The 19,413-nt window shown below is 29.5% G+C and overlaps 2 protein-coding genes across 3 annotated transcripts; both read right to left on the bottom strand.

The window, feature by feature from the left end:
• Positions 1 to 1,291: 1,291 nt before the first annotated feature.
• LOC114168390 (E3 ubiquitin-protein ligase RGLG4-like) lies at positions 1,292 to 11,572 on the bottom strand. Of its 2 annotated transcripts, none has more exons than XM_028053182.1 (11): positions 11,287 to 11,572; positions 7,616 to 7,700; positions 7,316 to 7,456; positions 7,112 to 7,225; positions 4,265 to 4,362; positions 4,114 to 4,187; positions 3,566 to 3,671; positions 2,952 to 3,079; positions 2,638 to 2,767; positions 1,997 to 2,053; positions 1,292 to 1,910 (listed from the first exon to the last, which is right to left on the bottom strand). In XM_028053182.1, the coding sequence occupies exons 1-11, from the start codon at positions 11,491 to 11,493 to the stop codon at positions 1,824 to 1,826; spliced, it is 1,227 nt and encodes a 408-aa protein (XP_027908983.1). In that variant the 5' UTR covers positions 11,494 to 11,572; the 3' UTR covers positions 1,292 to 1,823. The 2 variants fall into 2 exon arrangements, with proteins under 2 accessions (XP_027908983.1, XP_027908984.1); XM_028053183.1 differs by having other exon boundaries at positions 7,316 to 7,482; positions 11,287 to 11,500.
• Positions 11,573 to 15,191: 3,619 nt separating this feature from the next.
• On the bottom strand, positions 15,192 to 19,388 carry LOC114168816. Its single transcript, XM_028053775.1, has 10 exons — positions 19,007 to 19,388; positions 18,353 to 18,444; positions 18,090 to 18,197; positions 17,845 to 17,927; positions 17,244 to 17,377; positions 16,868 to 16,917; positions 16,529 to 16,621; positions 15,995 to 16,086; positions 15,554 to 15,660; positions 15,192 to 15,456 (listed from the first exon to the last, which is right to left on the bottom strand). The coding sequence occupies exons 1-10, from the start codon at positions 19,214 to 19,216 to the stop codon at positions 15,415 to 15,417; spliced, it is 1,011 nt and encodes a 336-aa protein (XP_027909576.1). The 5' UTR covers positions 19,217 to 19,388; the 3' UTR covers positions 15,192 to 15,414.
• Between the last annotated feature and the right edge of the window lie 25 nt (positions 19,389 to 19,413).

Genomic DNA, 19,413 nt, shown 5'->3' with positions numbered 1-19,413 from the left:
GAATATGTAAGTTTTAAAGTTTAGTTGAATTTTTAACTTTAATAACTGACGATGAGAGTGGATTATAATTTCAGAAAGTAAATTGATCATCTGAAGCACTTTTAAATCTTGCATGTATCCGGTAGAATTCTAAGTGTAAGTCTAAGTCTCACATCAAATAAAAGTGAGAAAATTGAGCACTATATAACAATCAAAGTTCATAAACTCACTTCACTTCCTTAAGGTTTAAGGTTTTTTAGTTGAGAGTGATGTCAGTATCTTACTTGATTGGACTCAAATTTTATTGGTGTTGTATCTTTCGTGTGAAACTTCCTATATAGACCTAATAATATCCACTAAATGTAATGATATCTTTTCGAATAGGAAAAAAATTTAGATCTAACCTTTTGTAGTTAGACATAAAATGTCTTAGAGGTCTGATGAGGCTTTGTCCAAGACCAGAACAACTATTTTCTTTATCATTTTTGGGTAGTTTTTACTAGATAGTGATTCAGTTTGATCAGTGTTTTGTATAGTTCATCATCATCAATCTCATTTTCAAAAACAAAGTATTTTTTATCATTAACAATCTCATTTTTATAAATTTCAGAAAATTTACAAACTTAATTTATATCAAAATATAAACCTATTTTTTATCATAAATATCACGATCTTAAATTTAAGACTAAAAACTCAAAAACATAAAAAAAATGCAAAATAAAAAAATAAACAAAACGTAAAAATAAACCGTACATATGAGTGGAATTTACAGCAACAATGAACAAGCACGGTGGTAATAATAACTATATATTAAATACACACATGATTATGAAAACTCAAAGAGTATTTTTCATCTATCCCTTTGTAATTTTTAATCTATAACAATATATAAATTTAATTTTTTTTTCACGTTTCAAAATACCAATTTTACTTTTTTTAAATATAATTATTTATTAAATTTTTGAAAATTTACTATTATTTTTATAAACATTTTATAAAATTGTCTGTTTCTTCTTTTTTTCTTTATTTATCAACTGTTATTTTCTCATATATTTCATATTATTTTTAATAAATATAATTTTATTTTATATATTAATTTAATAACATTACAATATCATCATCGCCTACTAATATAATATTACATATATTTAAAAAATTATTCACGTCTGTATTAACGCTAATATTATATAAAATAAATGTCATTTGGGTTCTTTAGTTCACCTACGACTTTTCAAAGATGCATCCTAACTTTCTGATTTAAATGAAAAGATAGAATATTTGACCTGCCCTGTAATTGAGGAAACTCTTCCAATGGTTATCTTGCACAATCCTCTAACCATGCATAAAATTTCAACATAAACAGTATGTACATTCTACAACAACTAAAGTTTCTTCAAATTCAAAGACATTCAAGCGCAAATTGAAAAACTAACAAGACATGCACAATTTTGTCAACACCTAAACCATCACCACAGTGTGAAACCAAACCACCATTTTCTGTGCAACTCCATCATCATTTTTGGGCACTCTTCAAAACCAAGCCATCAATGTTCAAAAGACAGTTTTCTTCTTAACCCTGCTAAGACAAATATTTCCATACACAAAAAGAAGATTGAGTTTCTCTCCTATGTTAAATCAACTTACCTGCTTTAACTCTTCTACAAGTTCTCTTATCCAACTTGTTCTTGAAGAGATAAGTTGATTTTAGTTTAAAGAAACTCAACTCTTTTTGCTTTCTTATTTTTGTTATGGAAAAATTTATCTAAACATATAATTAAGAAAGAAATCTGTCCAAACATATCACTAGTAAAAATACATATTGTACATGGTTTTCCATTCTGCAATCAGCCAGAAAACACCCTCAAACGATTGGTGATCCTCTGACGGCATATTGGACAGTTAGTTAACCTGGATCCACAGTCTCTACAAGTCTGCATTGCAAAATTGTTACAAATATTTCCATATCTGATTTCTATCACTATAAAAGAGAAAGTGACCAAGAATTAATGAGGCTCACCATGTGACCACATCCAAAGGCCAAATCCTTTCTATTTGTCAGACAAATAGCACATGCCTACAGAAAAAAAAAACAACAAAAGTATCATTGTGCTACTTGATACCACAACAAATAAATTGTCTTCAGCATTTTACAGGCTTCCTTTCAGGTTTGTTATTGTTGATGAGCCTTTCGAGAGAAGATTATCGAAAGATGCAATATCAATTAGATACGAGTCAAATCCACATATAAGGGATCGATACTACCTTTAACCTAAAACTTTTAAAACAATAATTTATAATATTTATTTTTATATAATGCTCAATTTTCTCACTTTTATTTAATGCGAGACTTGGAATCACACTTGAATGTCTGACAATTGCTCATATAAGGCATAAATTACAGTTTTGTAAACTTTTTTCCAGCTTACCAACTAAACTTTTTATGTCATGAAAAACATAAAATATAAATTGTGGCTATAACATGTGATCCCGTCAACTAAAAATTTAGAGGTTTAGTGACACAAAAAGGTTTAGATAAGTTGAGAAAGTGTTAACTACGGGGGAGTAACCAAAACATGTTACTTTTTCTAACAAGTTGACAAACTAGAAAGTGATAAAGAACAATATCATGAATCAGATAGGTTTCGATCTTATATATACCATTTGATTTCTCTCATCGTCCATGAAAGTTGTTGGCATATTGCTGAGAACACGAGCTGGTGGCACAAGCCTAGAATAAGGAGCTGGAGGAGGTCTCGGAACAATTTTATTTGACCTTCCTGTTACTCGACTTTGTCCAAAAAAAACAAAGAGAGAAGAAGAAAAAACAATAAATATCCATAAAACAGAGATTGTAATAAATAGTCACCTGAAAGAAAACCACTTTGCTTCTGAGAAATCTGTCTCCAAAATGGACCAAAATATGTTGCAAAGGTTTTCACTTTTCATGTAATGAAAGTATGTAAGGGACCAACCCTAGTAGTCCTAGTTCAATGGCTGCTTTATATTGGAAAGGTATCTCCATTAGAGCAGCCAAAGCAAAAGCAGCTTCTTTTTCGGAGGAGCTTGATTTCTTAGACATTATGTCAGTGAAGTTAACAAACTGCAATAAAAGGGGAGATTATTTTACTATTACAAACACTTGAGATTTAATAAGAGAGAAAATATAAAATTGGAGGGCTCACAATATCCCTCTTTTGATATTCTATTTATAATGATAGAAATCAGATATACTGGGAAGACGAAAGATCAAAAGATTACCCTAGACTCCTAGGTATGACTCAGAATGCACCAGACTAGGTACTAATTATAAGTAGAGTACCAGACTAGGTACTAATTATAAGTAGAGTAGGAAAATGGTTCCCAATAAAGATTTTGTGTCTTGTACTTGATAGCCTGGTTAATTCGGAACTCCCCCTTTGTTGGAGTAGGTTCCTTTCCAGGTTCGAACTCGAAACATTAGGTTCGTTGCAAGGCTCTGATACCATTGTTACGAAAAGGTTAATCCGTTCGTACAAGGATACAAAATCCTTTAACAAATACACAACTAAGGAATTGCTGCCATTCACAATTTTGTGTTGATTCCTACCTGAAAATTGTCAAAGTCGCGAACAGGAATCTTGTCATCAAACTTCTTCATGTCATCCCAAGGTCCATCACCAACTCCAACCAGAACAATAGACAGGGGATATGAACTGACATTAGAAAAAGTAGAGAACAGAAATGTATGGAATTGGTCAGGTAAAACACTAGGAAGATTCCTACCAATAGGCCACAAGCAATTAACTAACATAAAAACTTTGATGCCACGGTTCAATCTAAAATTGGTATAAAGTTTGCAGATCCTTCAGAACTATATGTTGCTGAACAATCAATAAAATACTTCTCTTATATTGGAGAGAAGATGATTATATGGTTTTTATGGGATTATGAGTCTTTTTCTCCTTATATGATGTTTAACTTTGTTATTTGTTATTTCTATATCATGTGACTCGCATTTGAATTATTCTCAACAAGGCTAACTTTCATTTTTGTATAACTTTTTGAATTTCTTTGTAGAAATATTTCCTTTTATAATAACGAGCAATAAATCTCGATAAGCATATAGGCTTTTAGTTATCAATATGTTACATGTACCTTGCATCAGCTATTGCTTTTATAGTTCTTGCTTCTTGTGGACTTAGTTCTCCATCTTTACCGCTTGTTGTAACCTTCAATATTTGAACAACATCATATAAAGATGGGAATTGTATCACATGCTTACAAACACAAAATTAATATTATTTACCTGGCCATCTGCAACAATAACTAACACATGGAATTGGCCATGACTTTGCTCAACTATGTCTATTGCAGCCTCAATCACCGGAGCGTAAGAAGTTGGTCCTTCAAACAAAAACATAGATATTTCTTCAGCCATGGCTATGTCCTTAAGCTTACCAGTGTTATGTTTTATATTAGTACTAATGATGATTTCAAAAGTATCTACCAACACAACCACTTATTCATTGAAAGAGATGAGACCGCAAACATAAACCTTAGAAGATAGACGAAGGAAAAATCACACAAAAAAAATAACATGGTTTGATTGAAATGTAAATGAATTTCAACATACTTTTGCGATAGAATTCGCCATACACAAATTTACAGCTTGAATTTAACTATTAACTTTCGTAATTTTCCCAAAATCTTTCTAGTAGCTCCAAGATTCTTTATATATCAAATTCACCATTCAACTTGGCTTTAACCTTCTCAACCTTAGGCTTAGTATTGCTAGCTATCATAATGTCGTCAACATACAACAACAATATAATGAAACGATCTTCTACAAGAAACTTTGAGTAGACACAAGTATTATACTTGCTCTCCTCAAAGCCAATACTCACAATGAACTTGTCCAACCTCGTGTTTTATTGCCCCGAGGATTGTTTCAATACTTACAAGAACTTGTTTAGCTTACAAACATAATCATTCTTGTGTCCTACCATAAATCCATCTAGTTGTTTCATGTAGATAGTCTCCCTAAGTCTTTGTAAATAAATGCAATCTTAACATTCATTTGTTGAAGATTATCATTCCATTTTATTCCCTCATGAACTTTTTCATCCCTTACCTCTAAGAGTTTTCAGGTCTACATGTTTTGTTCATAATTTTAGTTTTGGTCTTGACAAACTTTCTCCTAAATCACAGAAGTGTGTTTTCTTAGGGTTTACAAGATCACAAAAAGGATACAAATGTTTTTCTCATTTTCTTAATCGTTATTTTGTGTCTGCAGATGTCACCTTTGATGAGTTCTTCCTTTATTTTAGAAGTCAATCTTCACCTCTAACTACCAACATCCTTTAGATTTGTGCTTTACTATAGATGAGAAAACATCATTATAATAAACTCTTATCTAAGTAAAGCCTCTGTCTACTAATGTCGCCTCTAAGTAAACATCATTTATATATGGCAATACTATAGCCATTGACACGTCTGTCTTTATTAGAAGAGTTTGTCTTCCAAATCATCTAAATCTTCACTTTGTAAGAAATAAAATGCTTTATCTTTGTCAGGCTCCACCTAATGTTTTCCCTCTCACCATCATAAGGACACTCACTGCCACATTTTGAAACTCTTGACTTATGACCCATCTGAGTTTCATTGAAGACAACGTCCCAACTGATGATATACTTCTTGAATCCTAACTCAAGATAACATAGTCGTTATCCTTTCACACCTTCTGGATAACCTAAAAACTTGCATCTAACAACACGTGCACCCAACTTTGCTTACTACAAGGTTGTCTCCAACACTAAACACCTTAACATCAAACTTCTCGTTCAACTCCTTCGAACTCAAAGTTGTCTGAATTTCCTCAAAAGAGAGAATCTCTTTTCCATGCAACAAGATTTTCTTGAAATGATCAAGTGTCTCAGGCAACAAACACAACAACAGCAATGCCGAATCCTCACCATCAATATTCTTCAGATCAAGAATCAACTTATTGAATTCATCCAATTCTTTGCTAATTTCCTAATCACTACTCATCTTATATGAGCGCAATGTTTACTTCAAATATAAACGATTTATCAAAAACTTCATCAAGTACAAACTCTTAAGCTTTGTCCATAGTCATATTGCAGTCTTCTACTTGGAGGCTTGCCTCAACGCTTTGTCATCGAGACCAAGAACAATTCTCCAATAGCATTTTCTTGTCCTTTTTTGTGTAGATTCACCTTCTAGAGCTTCAAGGAGACCTTGGTGAACCAAAAGAACATGCATCTTCAACTATCATAATCAGAAATCACTCAAACCAGTTAATCTCGTACTTTCTAAAAGTCATAATGATTGAAATCCACATTCACCGCACCAATTTGTTGTGGAATAGCCTGAATAAATTCACTACAAAATCATCTACCAACACAAACACTAATTCAATAACATAGATGAAATTGCAAACATAAACAGTAGAAGATAAACAATGAAGAATAAGAAAAAATCACAGAAAACAAGATGTGGTTCCATAGAAGTGAAAAAATTTAATCTACATCCATAACAAAATTCATTATGCACATAGATACAACTTAAATTTAGCTATTAATTGTCGTTATAGGTTCCTATATATAACAATATAACTCCTGTAACTAACTTCTGTGAAATGCGCCAAACAAGCAAAGAATTTATGTGAACAGTGTTTCACACTTTAGTCTCAGTAGAAGTTAAAGCACTAGATGTTGAGATTTCTAATTGATTCACTATACTATAAATTACAAAATATAGATTGGTTGGCTTAATTATAGAGATTGGGTCTTTATTTTCAGAGATATATTCTCTTTGTTACTGCTGTATATATATCTATTATTTTTGTAATCATTGAGATAAGCTAATAAAATCCTATTTTACAATACTAGAGACTACTAAGACTTCATTACATAACTGAAAAGATGCATATCTTCTACCAAATGCTCTAAAAAATAGTTAGACGGACTATGAACCTAAATTTTGATTCCATTGTCAAACAACTAAGTAGCCTGAAAATCTACTGCAGTAAAACAACAGGTAGTAGAACAGTCTTTAATCAGAAAGTAGTCTATTACTGCATATTGAGCAAAGTGGTTGAAATAAGAACACAATAAGCTGAGATGAAAATCACCTGAAAGTCTTAAGTTTGGAACAACTTTTTGATAACAAGCCAAAACTTCTTCAAATCCATGGCAAGATGAATGATCAGTGTGAAAGCTAAACACTTCTTGATCATGAGTGGTGGCTGTGTAGATACAACAGAAGTTGAACCATTTTAATATTGGAAAACTAAGTTTCTTGCCAATGATGTTGAGCAACAAGGATTAGGCCTTACCATCACCAAAGCCAAAACAAGGAATCAAGTTGTCATCATCAAACGGAGCCAGAGTCTTGCCAATGATAGTGATGGCTTTCTCATACGGGTTTGGTGTATTTCCAATAGCATGTAAGCTTTTATTGTTGAATGAGATACTTCCTTCAATAACAACATGGATGCATTGGCTTTGTAGGCAAACAGTCAAAAAGCAATCATTTCAAAAGGAAATAATAACCAAATTCAAAGGAAAACCAGAAACCATACATTTTCATGCCAAATTTAGTTCTCAATTATGTCTTCATTTCATCTTAAACTTACCAGTCCATTCATTGCTTTTTGTAAAATCAATTCCAAGGACAAGATTTGATGATTCTAAACCTTCGTTCCTCAAGGCAGTTGTAACCTACATATGATGAACCGTGTGAGATTGGTTCAGTAAATATGCATTATAAATTAAATATCATAAAAAATCAGATAAAATCATACTTATTTTAACTCAATAAATAAATATAATAATTTAAAAAAAAAAGAATAAAGAACTTAGATCCATGTTCCAATATTAGTTGATGTTTCATTTAATACCAGTGGTCCCATTTAAAAAAGATTAAAAAGTCTCGCATTGACCACGTGAGTCACCAAATATAACTATTCACATTAAATAATACATGACATATTTGTTTTTAATATAATCAAAAAATTTAATTATTACAAAAATTTAATTTTATTAATTTAATTCGATTTGGAAATAAATATATATTTAGTTTTTCTTTTTAAGTAATTGATAGGTATGTATACTGGAAAAAGTTAACATTAACATGTAATTAATTTTAAAAATAATCTTTATCATTTATTTATTGTTTTCTAAATTTCATATTTTTAGTATTTATATATTAATATTATTTTTTTTCTTTAATAAACATATATGACAATTATTAAACATCAAATACAAATTTAATTATATTAATTTAAATAAAATTAAGATAATTAAAATTGTTATGTTAAACTCATAATTTTTTATTACATTAAAATAAAATATATCAATAATTATTAATTTATTTTAGCTAAAATTTTATTCCTTATTATCTCAACCAAACACCTTTTATGGAAATCATAATTTGAGGTTCTATTTCATTTTATAGCTCCAAAAGTACTTTTCAGTCCACAAATTATGACTACTGAAATTTGTGCTCCTTTTTCATGTTATAGTTTCCAACACTACTTTGCCAGTGCACACACTATGATTATTCTTTTTACTTTTTAAGGACGAAAACGCGTTTCTTCACCTTTCATAAACATATTCTAGCTAGTGCTTATTCAGATTGGATTACCTTTCGCAAAAACTATTTTAGTGCTACAACTTTTTAAAAAGATATATAAAACTTAGATATAGTTTATAGTTTCTATTTTTTTTTTTTTGGTTTAAAAAAAATAGAATTTTAGTTCAACAGCTTATTCAATTAATGTGTACTTCAGTACATGTTTTTGAAGTGATATTTCAAACTAGGCCAATAACATTTAAATAAAATTAATATTTTAAAAAGTAAGTTTAATTATTTTTTTTCCGTCTAAAATATTAAGTTGAACTTTCAATGTTTTTAAGTCTAAATCTGGTCTTCATTCTACAAAAACTTTACGTAATTTAGTCATTTTGTTAAATTTTTGAAAAGAAATAAATAATTTTTCTTATTTTCTTGATATAATTAACATAATTTATAGTTTTATTTATTGATGTAATTAATATAATTCAGTGTTAATTTTAATAAAAAAAAATTAATCCGTTTCAAAAAAAATTAACAAAAACTAAAAAAATCTTAATGATCAATTCGATATTTTTGAATGAAATCATGATCATTAAACCTAAAAGGTATTTTTAAATTTTGGAAAAATCATAAATCTACAAAATAAAATTTTAAAAAATAATATTAATATTGTTTTCATCAATAACGTTGCTACGTAATTTAAAAACAAAATATTCGAATAAAAATTACTGATCATAAGATCAAGTATTCATGAATATTATATTTTTAAAATATCTAAGACCCTGGTACTCACATTAAATACCAGTTACACCTCCATTTATGACGAAAGAGACATAAGTACGATGGAAGATGGGGCTATAAACAAACGTATCCAACATTTTTTGCCATAAAAAACTTCTTCATAAGTAATTTAAAATTTATTTTCAAGCGAAGTATTTTTTTGAAAAATAGATTTCAATTAGAATTAATTTGAAAATTAAAGGATTTATGTTTGAGTTGAGTGTTCATGTTTTCAGAAAATAGTAAAAATAAATTTGCATCTAAAATAATTTCTAAATACGCGTCACTTAACGAGAGCGTTTAAAATAATTAATGCTTAAAAATTATACAAAGTGGATAAATTACAACAAATTGAAATAAGAAGTACAAATCATTTTTTTGCCCAGAACAGTATAGTTGAATCATTTTAAGAAACATTTTCAATAAATAACTATGTTTAGACAATAACTATGTACAGTTTTTTAAATTAAATGAAGAAAATATTAATATTCTCTAAGATTATGGTTTATATTAAAAAGAATCCTTCACAAACTAGAGCTCCTTTAAATTAAAAAAAAAAAGGTTTAATATTATTTGAGAATAGCAATTAGGATAAAAAATAAATGTATACTTGCATTGATTTATTTGTAAAAATTAACTTATTTTAATTTTTAAAAAGAAAGTTAAATGAAAACAAGAATATATTTTAATTTTTAAATTAATTATTAAACCGTTAATTTCCAAATTAGAAATTCAAAAATTATATTCTTTAAATTATAAATTCTTAATTTCTTTTGGAATATTACAGTACAGCAAAAATAATGCATCATCCTGCAAAACTTTCTTTCAGCTTAAAAAGGATTATTCTCAAAAGATGCGATTCAACCTTAATTCTTTTTTGCCTAACTTTTCTTCATTAGGATAGTTTTTTTCTTTTGCTTTTTTGCCTACCTTTAAATAAGTTACTTCATTCTCATTTTTAAAAAATATCTTTATTTATTTTAATTGCTACAAAGCTTAGATTTTAAAAAATGTTCTTATCATTATTAAACAGTGATGTAACGTTACGAAGTAACAAATCGGGCGACAGAATTATTTTTAGTGTCATATTATTATTTATAAAAAAATGGTACTTTATAAAAGAATAAATATTATGTATAATAACTGAAAGCCTGTTTAAATTTCTTAAATTTAAAACTAGTTTAAATTTACTAAAACAGAGTGAAAAATAATTTTATGTTTTTACTTTAAATTTATCCTTTATCAGATAATTTTAAATCAAAGTTTGAATTAATTTAAAAATTCTTTTACCTCAAAATAAAGTTTTCACAAAATGAAGGTAGAGAGAAGAGAAGAGTAGGAATGAAGAAAAGAGATTATATATATATATATATATATATATATATATATATATATATATATATATATATATATATATATATATTTAAATATGTTTTTTTCTTAATTTTTAATAAATTTTAAAATTAATTAATTTTGAATCTTTAATCCAATTTAATTTTTTAAAAATAGATTAATTCTAAAATTCTAAAATTTATTTAAAATTAAGGATAATATATATATATATATATATATATATATATTCCGTAAAATATTATTTAATCGTAAAAGAAATAATTCAGACAATAATAAAATAATAATTAAATTTATTATTTAAAGCAATAAGAGGAGAAGGGATCTAGATTTTGACCCGACCCAAGAATATCTGTTATGATAATATCCATTTCAGTGGCAAACTTTTCACCTTCAGTCAACGAGCAAATTTGAGTTGAGAAAATACATTAGATGTTTTTTTCGATCTTTTAAAACGATATCTATAAGGTATATATTAATTTTTTTTTAATTATTTTTGTTTTGCAAATTATCAACAAAGATTTTGAACAAACAACAACATAATTTTAAAACCGTTAATTGAAAAAAAAAAAAAAAAAAGAGTATGTAGGAGCAAGGAACCTGTTCAAGCGTAGTGAAGTTATCAGGAATCAGAGCGTATTTCTCTTTCGCAGATAGTTTTCCAGAACCACGGTGTTGCGCCGGTGGTGGCTCTCGCGGTGGTCTTCTTGATGATTCCGGCGACGACGACGGTCGTGGCGTTGGTGACAAGTTTCTGGTTACGGTGGGAGAGGGAATGTGACGCTTCTTGGCTTGCGAGTTTCCCATCGGAGCTTCAACTAGGGATTCAATAATCAATCAAGTTGAAGACATATATATAATTATAAATAATAATTGTAAGCTAAATAGTAATAAAATAAAATAAGTGTAAAAAATTGAAAGAGTTTGGTGAACGAAGACTATCAAATATTAAGTACGCCAAATACTTTCCTCCGCACGTTTTTACGACTGGATTTCTTCAGCAAATATTTCTAATTTTAAGATGATATCATTTTTAAAATATTATTAATTTATGGTCCATTTTTTAGTAAATTGTTCTTGTGTAGCCATTTCCATATCTATTAATATAATTCGACAAACGTTATTACCCTATCTTAGATAACATGTTTTACTTAAGTTAATTTTAAAGATTTTAATTTTGTACAACTATAATTAATGTTGTATTATACAATTATAGTGACTTGAATAAGTTTGTTGCTTGTTGGATAATTTCGATATGTAATAAGTTAATGTTTGAGTTTTTAAAGTGAAATGGTAATCATTTATATGATTGGTGTGAGAGCTACTTATAGGTCAATTAATCCAATTTTGCATGATGAAGGCTTTTACTAAAAGTATAAATTACTTAGATGAATACACCAACGAGTAAAAAGTCAATGAACATATTACTTATTTTGTAGTGAAATTTTGTAGTGAAGTGTCATTAAAAAGAAAGGAACATGTGTGGGACCAAATAAAGTTAAGACATTCTGAGATGTCACGTGTTAGTATCTTATAATTGAATATTATTTAAAAGTTATTTTGTATTGTTTGATTTTTAATATTTTTTATTGACACATAATTAATTAATGAATATATTTTTAGAATATTTTGTTTATTTTTAAATAACTTTATAACTTGTATTATTATGAATTTTGACATTTCAATTAAATTAACGTGTCAAAAACAATCTATTATTTATTATTACATAAAAATTTTATTAAAATAAATAATAAAAGGATATAATTCATGAAAAATTACTCTACGATAGAAAAAAATTTATACCTCACAAGATGTATATAAATTATACTTATTCTGAAAACAATATTAATTAGCGTATGAAGACAGAATGTTATACTAATCATACGCTCTTCATTACACAAATCTAAATTAGTTAACTACAATGAATTTTTTATAAAAAATATGAAAAACATTAAATTACATATACATAACAAAATTTCAAGCACCTGCGTAATCTATGATACTCCAAAGGTCTCTTCCTAATACTCCGATGTACAATTCTTTCACAAATTAAACATGAATCACGTTTTTTATTAAAGCTTCCGAAACCCTAGAGTTAAAACATGTTCTAATGCATAAATTAATTCAAATAAACGGAACATAAGTTAAATTCTGCACTCCCACAAATACTACAAATCTACCCACAACCTTCTTCTAAATATAAGGAAGATCTTAGTTGTGTATATGTATTTCTCTACAAGTTTTCATATTAAGTTTTATTTACTACCGTGATGAGGTTGTTATAGTTGTAATTTAATTTATATAATATTTTGTTTGTATATTTTATGGAAATTTTAATTTTCTTAGGAGTGGAAAATAAAATGAAACTAACCACATAAATAAAAGCAATTTTTATATATCAACAAAATATGACACATATAAGTGGTGCACATTTCTAAAATTTGTAAATCAACATTAAAAAGAGAACCAAGTTTAACAAAATAATTAGCACATTAGAATGTATTTGAAAATAGAGTTCCAATCTAAATTCTTAAATGGTGTTAACTAGGTGCATGTTATTCACCATTGACACTAGTAGCGAAGTGATGGAAAATAAAATGCATTAAAATTTTCCAAAGTTCCAATATTCTTACAAAATCACTAGCGTATCAATTCCAATATTCTCACAGAATCACTAGCGTACCCACAGACTATCCCATGCATGTCTGTATGCATTATTTAAATATACGTGATATTATATTAGTAGGTGATGATAATGTAATGTTATTAAGTTAATATATAAAATAAAATTATATTTTTTAAAAAATAAAGTGAAATATATCAAAAAAGATGATAGAATAACGGTTGATAAATAGAGTAAAAGAGAAGAGCAAAGATAGACGATTTTATAAAAAAATTTGTAAAAATAACAGTCAATTTTCAAAAATTCAATAAATAATTATATTTTAAAGGGTAAATTTGGTATTTTAAAATGTAGATACAAAAGAAGAATCCCTTTTATATATTGTTATAAATAACTAAAGAATTTAATCTCATTTTTGTCATAAAACATATGTAGCATATATGATTCGGGTTAAACTTTGATTCATAGGTTCAATCAACAAAATAATATGAAATGAATTACTAACATACAAATTAACATGAGTTGAAATAAAAAGAAACATCATGACAATTTAAAGATATAATAAGAATTGTAACCAAATGAAAATGAAAAGATGAAGAATATAAGAAATGGATAATACATCACTTAATAGTTGCTCAAAAAAAAGTAAGGTGGGGAATTATTACTTGTATTTCAAACAATGATAAGACTCAAAAGAAAGAGGATTACTTTAGAGTATGGTCAGCCCCAACCTACTCCTAATAAAGCTCCATTTTTTTAGTGACCCCTAAATGAGTGGACAAAAAAAGCCCCACTTATCAAAGTTCCCTCTTAAAATAGCTTACTATTAGAGTCAAAGTCGATTTGATTACAATTGCAATATTTTAATTAACTTCTAAATATTGTTCATAATAACAAATCTTTAAAATGTTTTAAATTGTAAATTGATTTCCAAATATTTTGCATTAATTATAGATCGGTTCTTATTTTTTATCATTTCCATCTTAATATGAAAGTTATGGCCCAAGACTCAATCTAATGTAACTCAACTCAACTCTACTCTACCTAACATGACAACTCTACTCGATTTGATGTGAGTCTGATTCGATTAGGCATGAGGTGACATGACTTGACTAGGGTTGCGCTTGACTCGACTTAGTATGAATTAGACATGACTTGACTCAGTTTGAGGTACACTTGACTCGATTAGGTCTGAGTTGGATCTGGACCGACCTAACCAAAGTAGGGTCCAACCCATCCAGTCAGAGTTAGGCCCGGTCTGACTTGGCTACAGTTGGACCTAACCTATCTAATCGCAATTGTGTTCGGTCCAACTTGACAACAGTTAGGCTTGGCCTCTCTCAATCAAAGGTAGGCCTAACTCAACTTAGCCAGAGTTGGGCTCTACCCGACTCCGGATCAAGTGCTTGTAAAACCTAAAGAGTATTATCATAAACCCACTTGATTAACTGATTCATCAATAATATCTTAATAATTGATATCTCAAACCAAATCATTCATTACATACTTCTACAGTAGCCTAAGAAAAGCTGGTATAACTAGATTATGAAGGTCATGGCTATGCTCTCAAACTTTACATTCTTAGCATTTGCAAACACTAATATGAGTATCAGATTCTATGCATAGACATCACCATAAATTAATGCTGAGCGTCATATAGGATGAAAACAATATTTGTTAGAATATGTATTTTGTACTTTATAAACCATTATCCATTTTTAAATAAGTTGGTTCAGTGAAAGATAAAGAGAAGCAACATACCAAAACAGATATATAAAAAATACATCTATGACACTATGTTTGAGATTTATTGAGATAAATACAATTTTTTTGTTAAATTGTGATACAAAGTTTGACTCTACTGTACTCCATTCAAAATTGGATATCCAAATGAAGCCTATTTTATAGCAATCAGGCCAGCTGTAAATTTCAAAGTTCATAAAATATATATTAACTCCTGATCAAATAATCTTTTCTTCACTGTTTAAAGCAACAATCTGATTATGTTTTACAACAGGGAAAGGTAGAAGATAACCAAAGAAATGGATATGTATTCTATACTGTACATGATGCTTTACATCCATGAAAGGAAGAGAATGCTTCCATCAAGTTGCCTGCAACAATTCTCTGATATCATACCCTTGAAGCTACACACAGAAACAGCAGAAGAAGCATTCTTATTGTTCAATAAAAGTTGATGGTAATAACTAACAGAATTTGCAAACATAGAGTTATGATAAACACCTGAAGAAAAGTAAGAAATAATATCACTCCTGAATTCCAGAAGGCATGGATAGTGATTGGAGTGAGAAGGTTGTGAGTTTGAGCATATGAAAATCCCAAAGCAGTCCCTATGTATGTCACAAGTTTCTGTTATTTTCTTCACAGTATGTGGAAAAACAATACCATCTTTCAATACCATCTGTTATATTTTAAATATTTGTGTAGGAAATGATGAAAACAACAGAAAATCTAAATGAAAAAAAAAATGACGTTTTTTAAATTATTTGTGAAAATGAAAACTGAAAACAAACAACTTCTGAAATAAATAAAGACCTTTTTTTTTCACTTTTTCCCCTTGTTCAAATTAAAGTATTGTGTACTCAATGTCTACCTGAACATTATAATATAAAATTTCCTTGTTTCCATTTCTGAAGATCAAGTTGTGATGTATTTACACCATACCTAGAACAAACAACTGTGGAAATTCTCCAGGAGTGAGATGTGCAAGGGCAAACACACTGGCGCTAATGACAACAGCAACTGGTGTAGGAACCCTGGTGAATCAGAAAATTTGCACCAGTAACAATCAATTCATAGAACATACTTCAACAATTGAGTTGAGGCATCCATGATGCATCTCATTTTGGATACAAGTACATTCACTTATATAGATAACTTTTAATAAGGAAAGCATTAGAGAAAGTTCTTCAAGCTTTGATTTTGTCTAACATTGCTAATCCAAATAACTCAGACCAACACAATTGTTGAAGCCAGCACTTGTTCAAGCCTTATCTGTTCAATTATCTTGCCATTGTATATCTAATTCTCAAAGGGAAAAAGTCCCACTTTGAAGGCAAGCTGTAGTTTCTTTGACATGACTTATTATGGTGTATGGAAATGAAAGAACGGTAAAATTAAAAAGGGAAAAAAAAAACTTAATCAACAAAAAACAACAGGTCTCAAATGGAAAGGAAAAGATATGAAGGCAACCAATACCACTTAGTCAGAGAAGTCATAAAAAATCCTCTAAACACAGTCTCCTCAAGGAGTGGAGCAAGAACACCTGTGATACCCACCAAGCAGGCAGTACTACAATGAAAAGAAACACAATCAAACACTTTCTTGAGAATCTGGGATACAGAATCTTGAAAAGAAACCGTTGAAAAATTTCTTTCATTGATAGAATTCCAGTCCACAACCACAATTTCACCACAATGTTGTGGATTTAGATAGCTCTCTGTAACTACAATTTGGCTCACTTTACTGGAAGTTATCAAAGCATAACTGAAGCAGAAATTGCAATTTTAAATAAGAGAACAGAATATCTTAAATTACCTTAGATTTGAGGATCCAATTAATGGAAGCAAGCGAACAAGAGCATCAGTCTGGAAAGCAGGTTATACCACATGGTGTAAAATCCAGACAAAGAATTAAACACTGTTATAATAGACAAATTTTAACAGCACAACGTAATACTAATATCAAGACTGATTAATTCTGCTAAGGTACATGAGGAAGATATAGCTAATCTGATCCACCTCTAGTTAGCTACGATGTAATTCTAAGATCAGTGGTTCAATACTGACTATTGGAGAATCAGTGATCCTAAATTGCCTCCTTCCATGCTACGGAGAAAATAGTTTTACATAAAGAAAGAAACTAATAATTACATCTGCATTTGCCAGTAAAATTTGAAAAATAGAGCATAAACCTCTCTTTGTGGCGTTTCTCCACTGAAGAAAGACACAGCAACTCCGGTCAATGCAATTGCAATTATGGCACTAACAAGTCCAACCCCAGCCCACAAAAGCCAACCCTTTTGAAGATTGAAAGGTTCCCTCAAATCTGTAACAATGATTTGAACATTGAATGGAAAATTATCAGTGCATAACAAGTTCTAACTCTTTCAAATAGAAGCCAATTGCAGACTAAAACATCAGATTAAAATGAGATTTAAACCAACATACAGAGATATAGCATGTTCATAAAGGCACAAACTGGTATGTATTGGTTGTAGTGAACCTCATTAAATTGGTAATACTTTTTCTAGTCTTAAGGTTTGATGCCTGTCATTAATATAAACATCGAGGAATAACTTTTGCATGAGCACAGTGTCTATAAGTGCAGTCAATAAAGAGCTCTAGATGTATCAAAATAATAATCAAGCTTGTATTGAAATCGATGTTGAAGTTATCTTAATATTATATTGAGCTCTTGATGCACTATACTCATCCTCACACAAATAATGCTCACACTGGAAACCTTTTTGTCCATATCATAGACATAATTGAAAGGCTGTTATATGATAATACCGTATTTGAAGAAGTCTTCAGGAAGTGGCTGGAAAGTGTTGGCAACACTATATATGATTCCAAGTACAACAGCAGTTGTTATGCTGCCAAGACAAATAATAGGAGAAAAATAAGAAAGTAATCCAAAACTTTAGGTCAATGACTCATCCAAAATAAATCAGAAGCATAAAAGTGGAAGTAGTTTCAAAATTTACCAACCAAATTCAAGAATTATGAAGGTATGAGAAACCAAAGGAATAACATACCCCTGATCTAACAAAAGTATCTCTGCCTTATCATCCAAACTTAGCACATCAGGTTGGATCCCAAGATATGGAAGAGCAATTACTTCAGTCAAACCTGTCAACACAAAACTGCCTGGGAATAAATTAGTGGTCCAACATACACCACAAACAGTAACATAGAAATAAATTAGAACTTGTATAAGAAGTCCCCAGATGACATCTTCTCAATTGATTTTCATTATTTCAAGTTTGATATGAAATCATAACAGCTATTCAAAACACACCCTAATCCACAAGCAAGGGAGGTCAATGAAACTGTTTGCCATTCCCAGGGCACCTCCCATCGCCTCAGAATAGGCCATTCCACTCCCGATTCCTGAAAAACAGACAAATAAAAAGAACAATGCAAGTAATTTATACAATTCTTTATAAAGAATTTGATTAGAATCTATTGATAATATAAAAGGTTACTGACAAAAGTAATAATTACTTAAAAAGTATACTTGAGAGATCCATAATTGATCGACAGAGCAAAAATCTTCATAAGCAATGTGTGAAACTAAATTCTTTCAAATATTGTAAACAAAAACAAATAACATAAAGACCTATCTATATATCTCATAGGTGTCACTGCAAGGCACTCACATTCACTCATGCAAAGGGAATCATATCATCATAGTAGATTTAAATTTGGTAATGAATAAACTGAAAAACCAATCACCAGATACCCACATTAAAAAAATATGTTTTTTTCTTCTTCATTTTCTCAGCTTGTCACAAGTAGCATAGAAAATCAAACACTTTTTATTCATCATCAAGCATGGAAATCATAGCACATCAAACAACAATTCCCATGATAATCTATAAACTGAAATTCCGAGAAAGTAATTGCATAGGAAACAAAAATATAAAAAAACAAAGGTGAGAGAGTAGAGTGCCTTGTCTCCAGCGTTGGAGAAGCAAACTGAAGAGAGGGCCCTTTTAGAACCCAAATTCAACTGGGGCAGGAAAAAGGGATTTCTGTGGAGAAAAGCGTGGCTTTGTTTTGAGATGGTTTTGAAGGAAGAACAAATCTTGTGGGAGCCAAAGAGGGTGGAAGGTGATGGTGAAAACACAGAAGAAGCAATGAACATTGAATTTGAAAGCATTATGTAAAGTGGAGATTTTGGAAGTTGGATTCACAAAAGAAGATCTTTGAATGTTAAAGCTTTGGATGATTTTGCCCACAAGCAGAACAGAAGACAGAAGAGTGGATAAGGGTCCTCACTACACTTCCAGTTTCATTACTTCAACTGCTACAAACATTTTGGATGAAATGATGTTTTTGAACTTAGTATTGGTTTAC

The sequence above is a fragment of the Vigna unguiculata genome, chromosome 11 (genome assembly GCF_004118075.2).
Source record: "Vigna unguiculata cultivar IT97K-499-35 chromosome 11, ASM411807v1, whole genome shotgun sequence".
Classification (NCBI taxonomy): Eukaryota; Viridiplantae; Streptophyta; class Magnoliopsida; order Fabales; family Fabaceae; genus Vigna; species Vigna unguiculata.
This window is presented reverse-complemented; position numbering and strand designations above follow the sequence as displayed.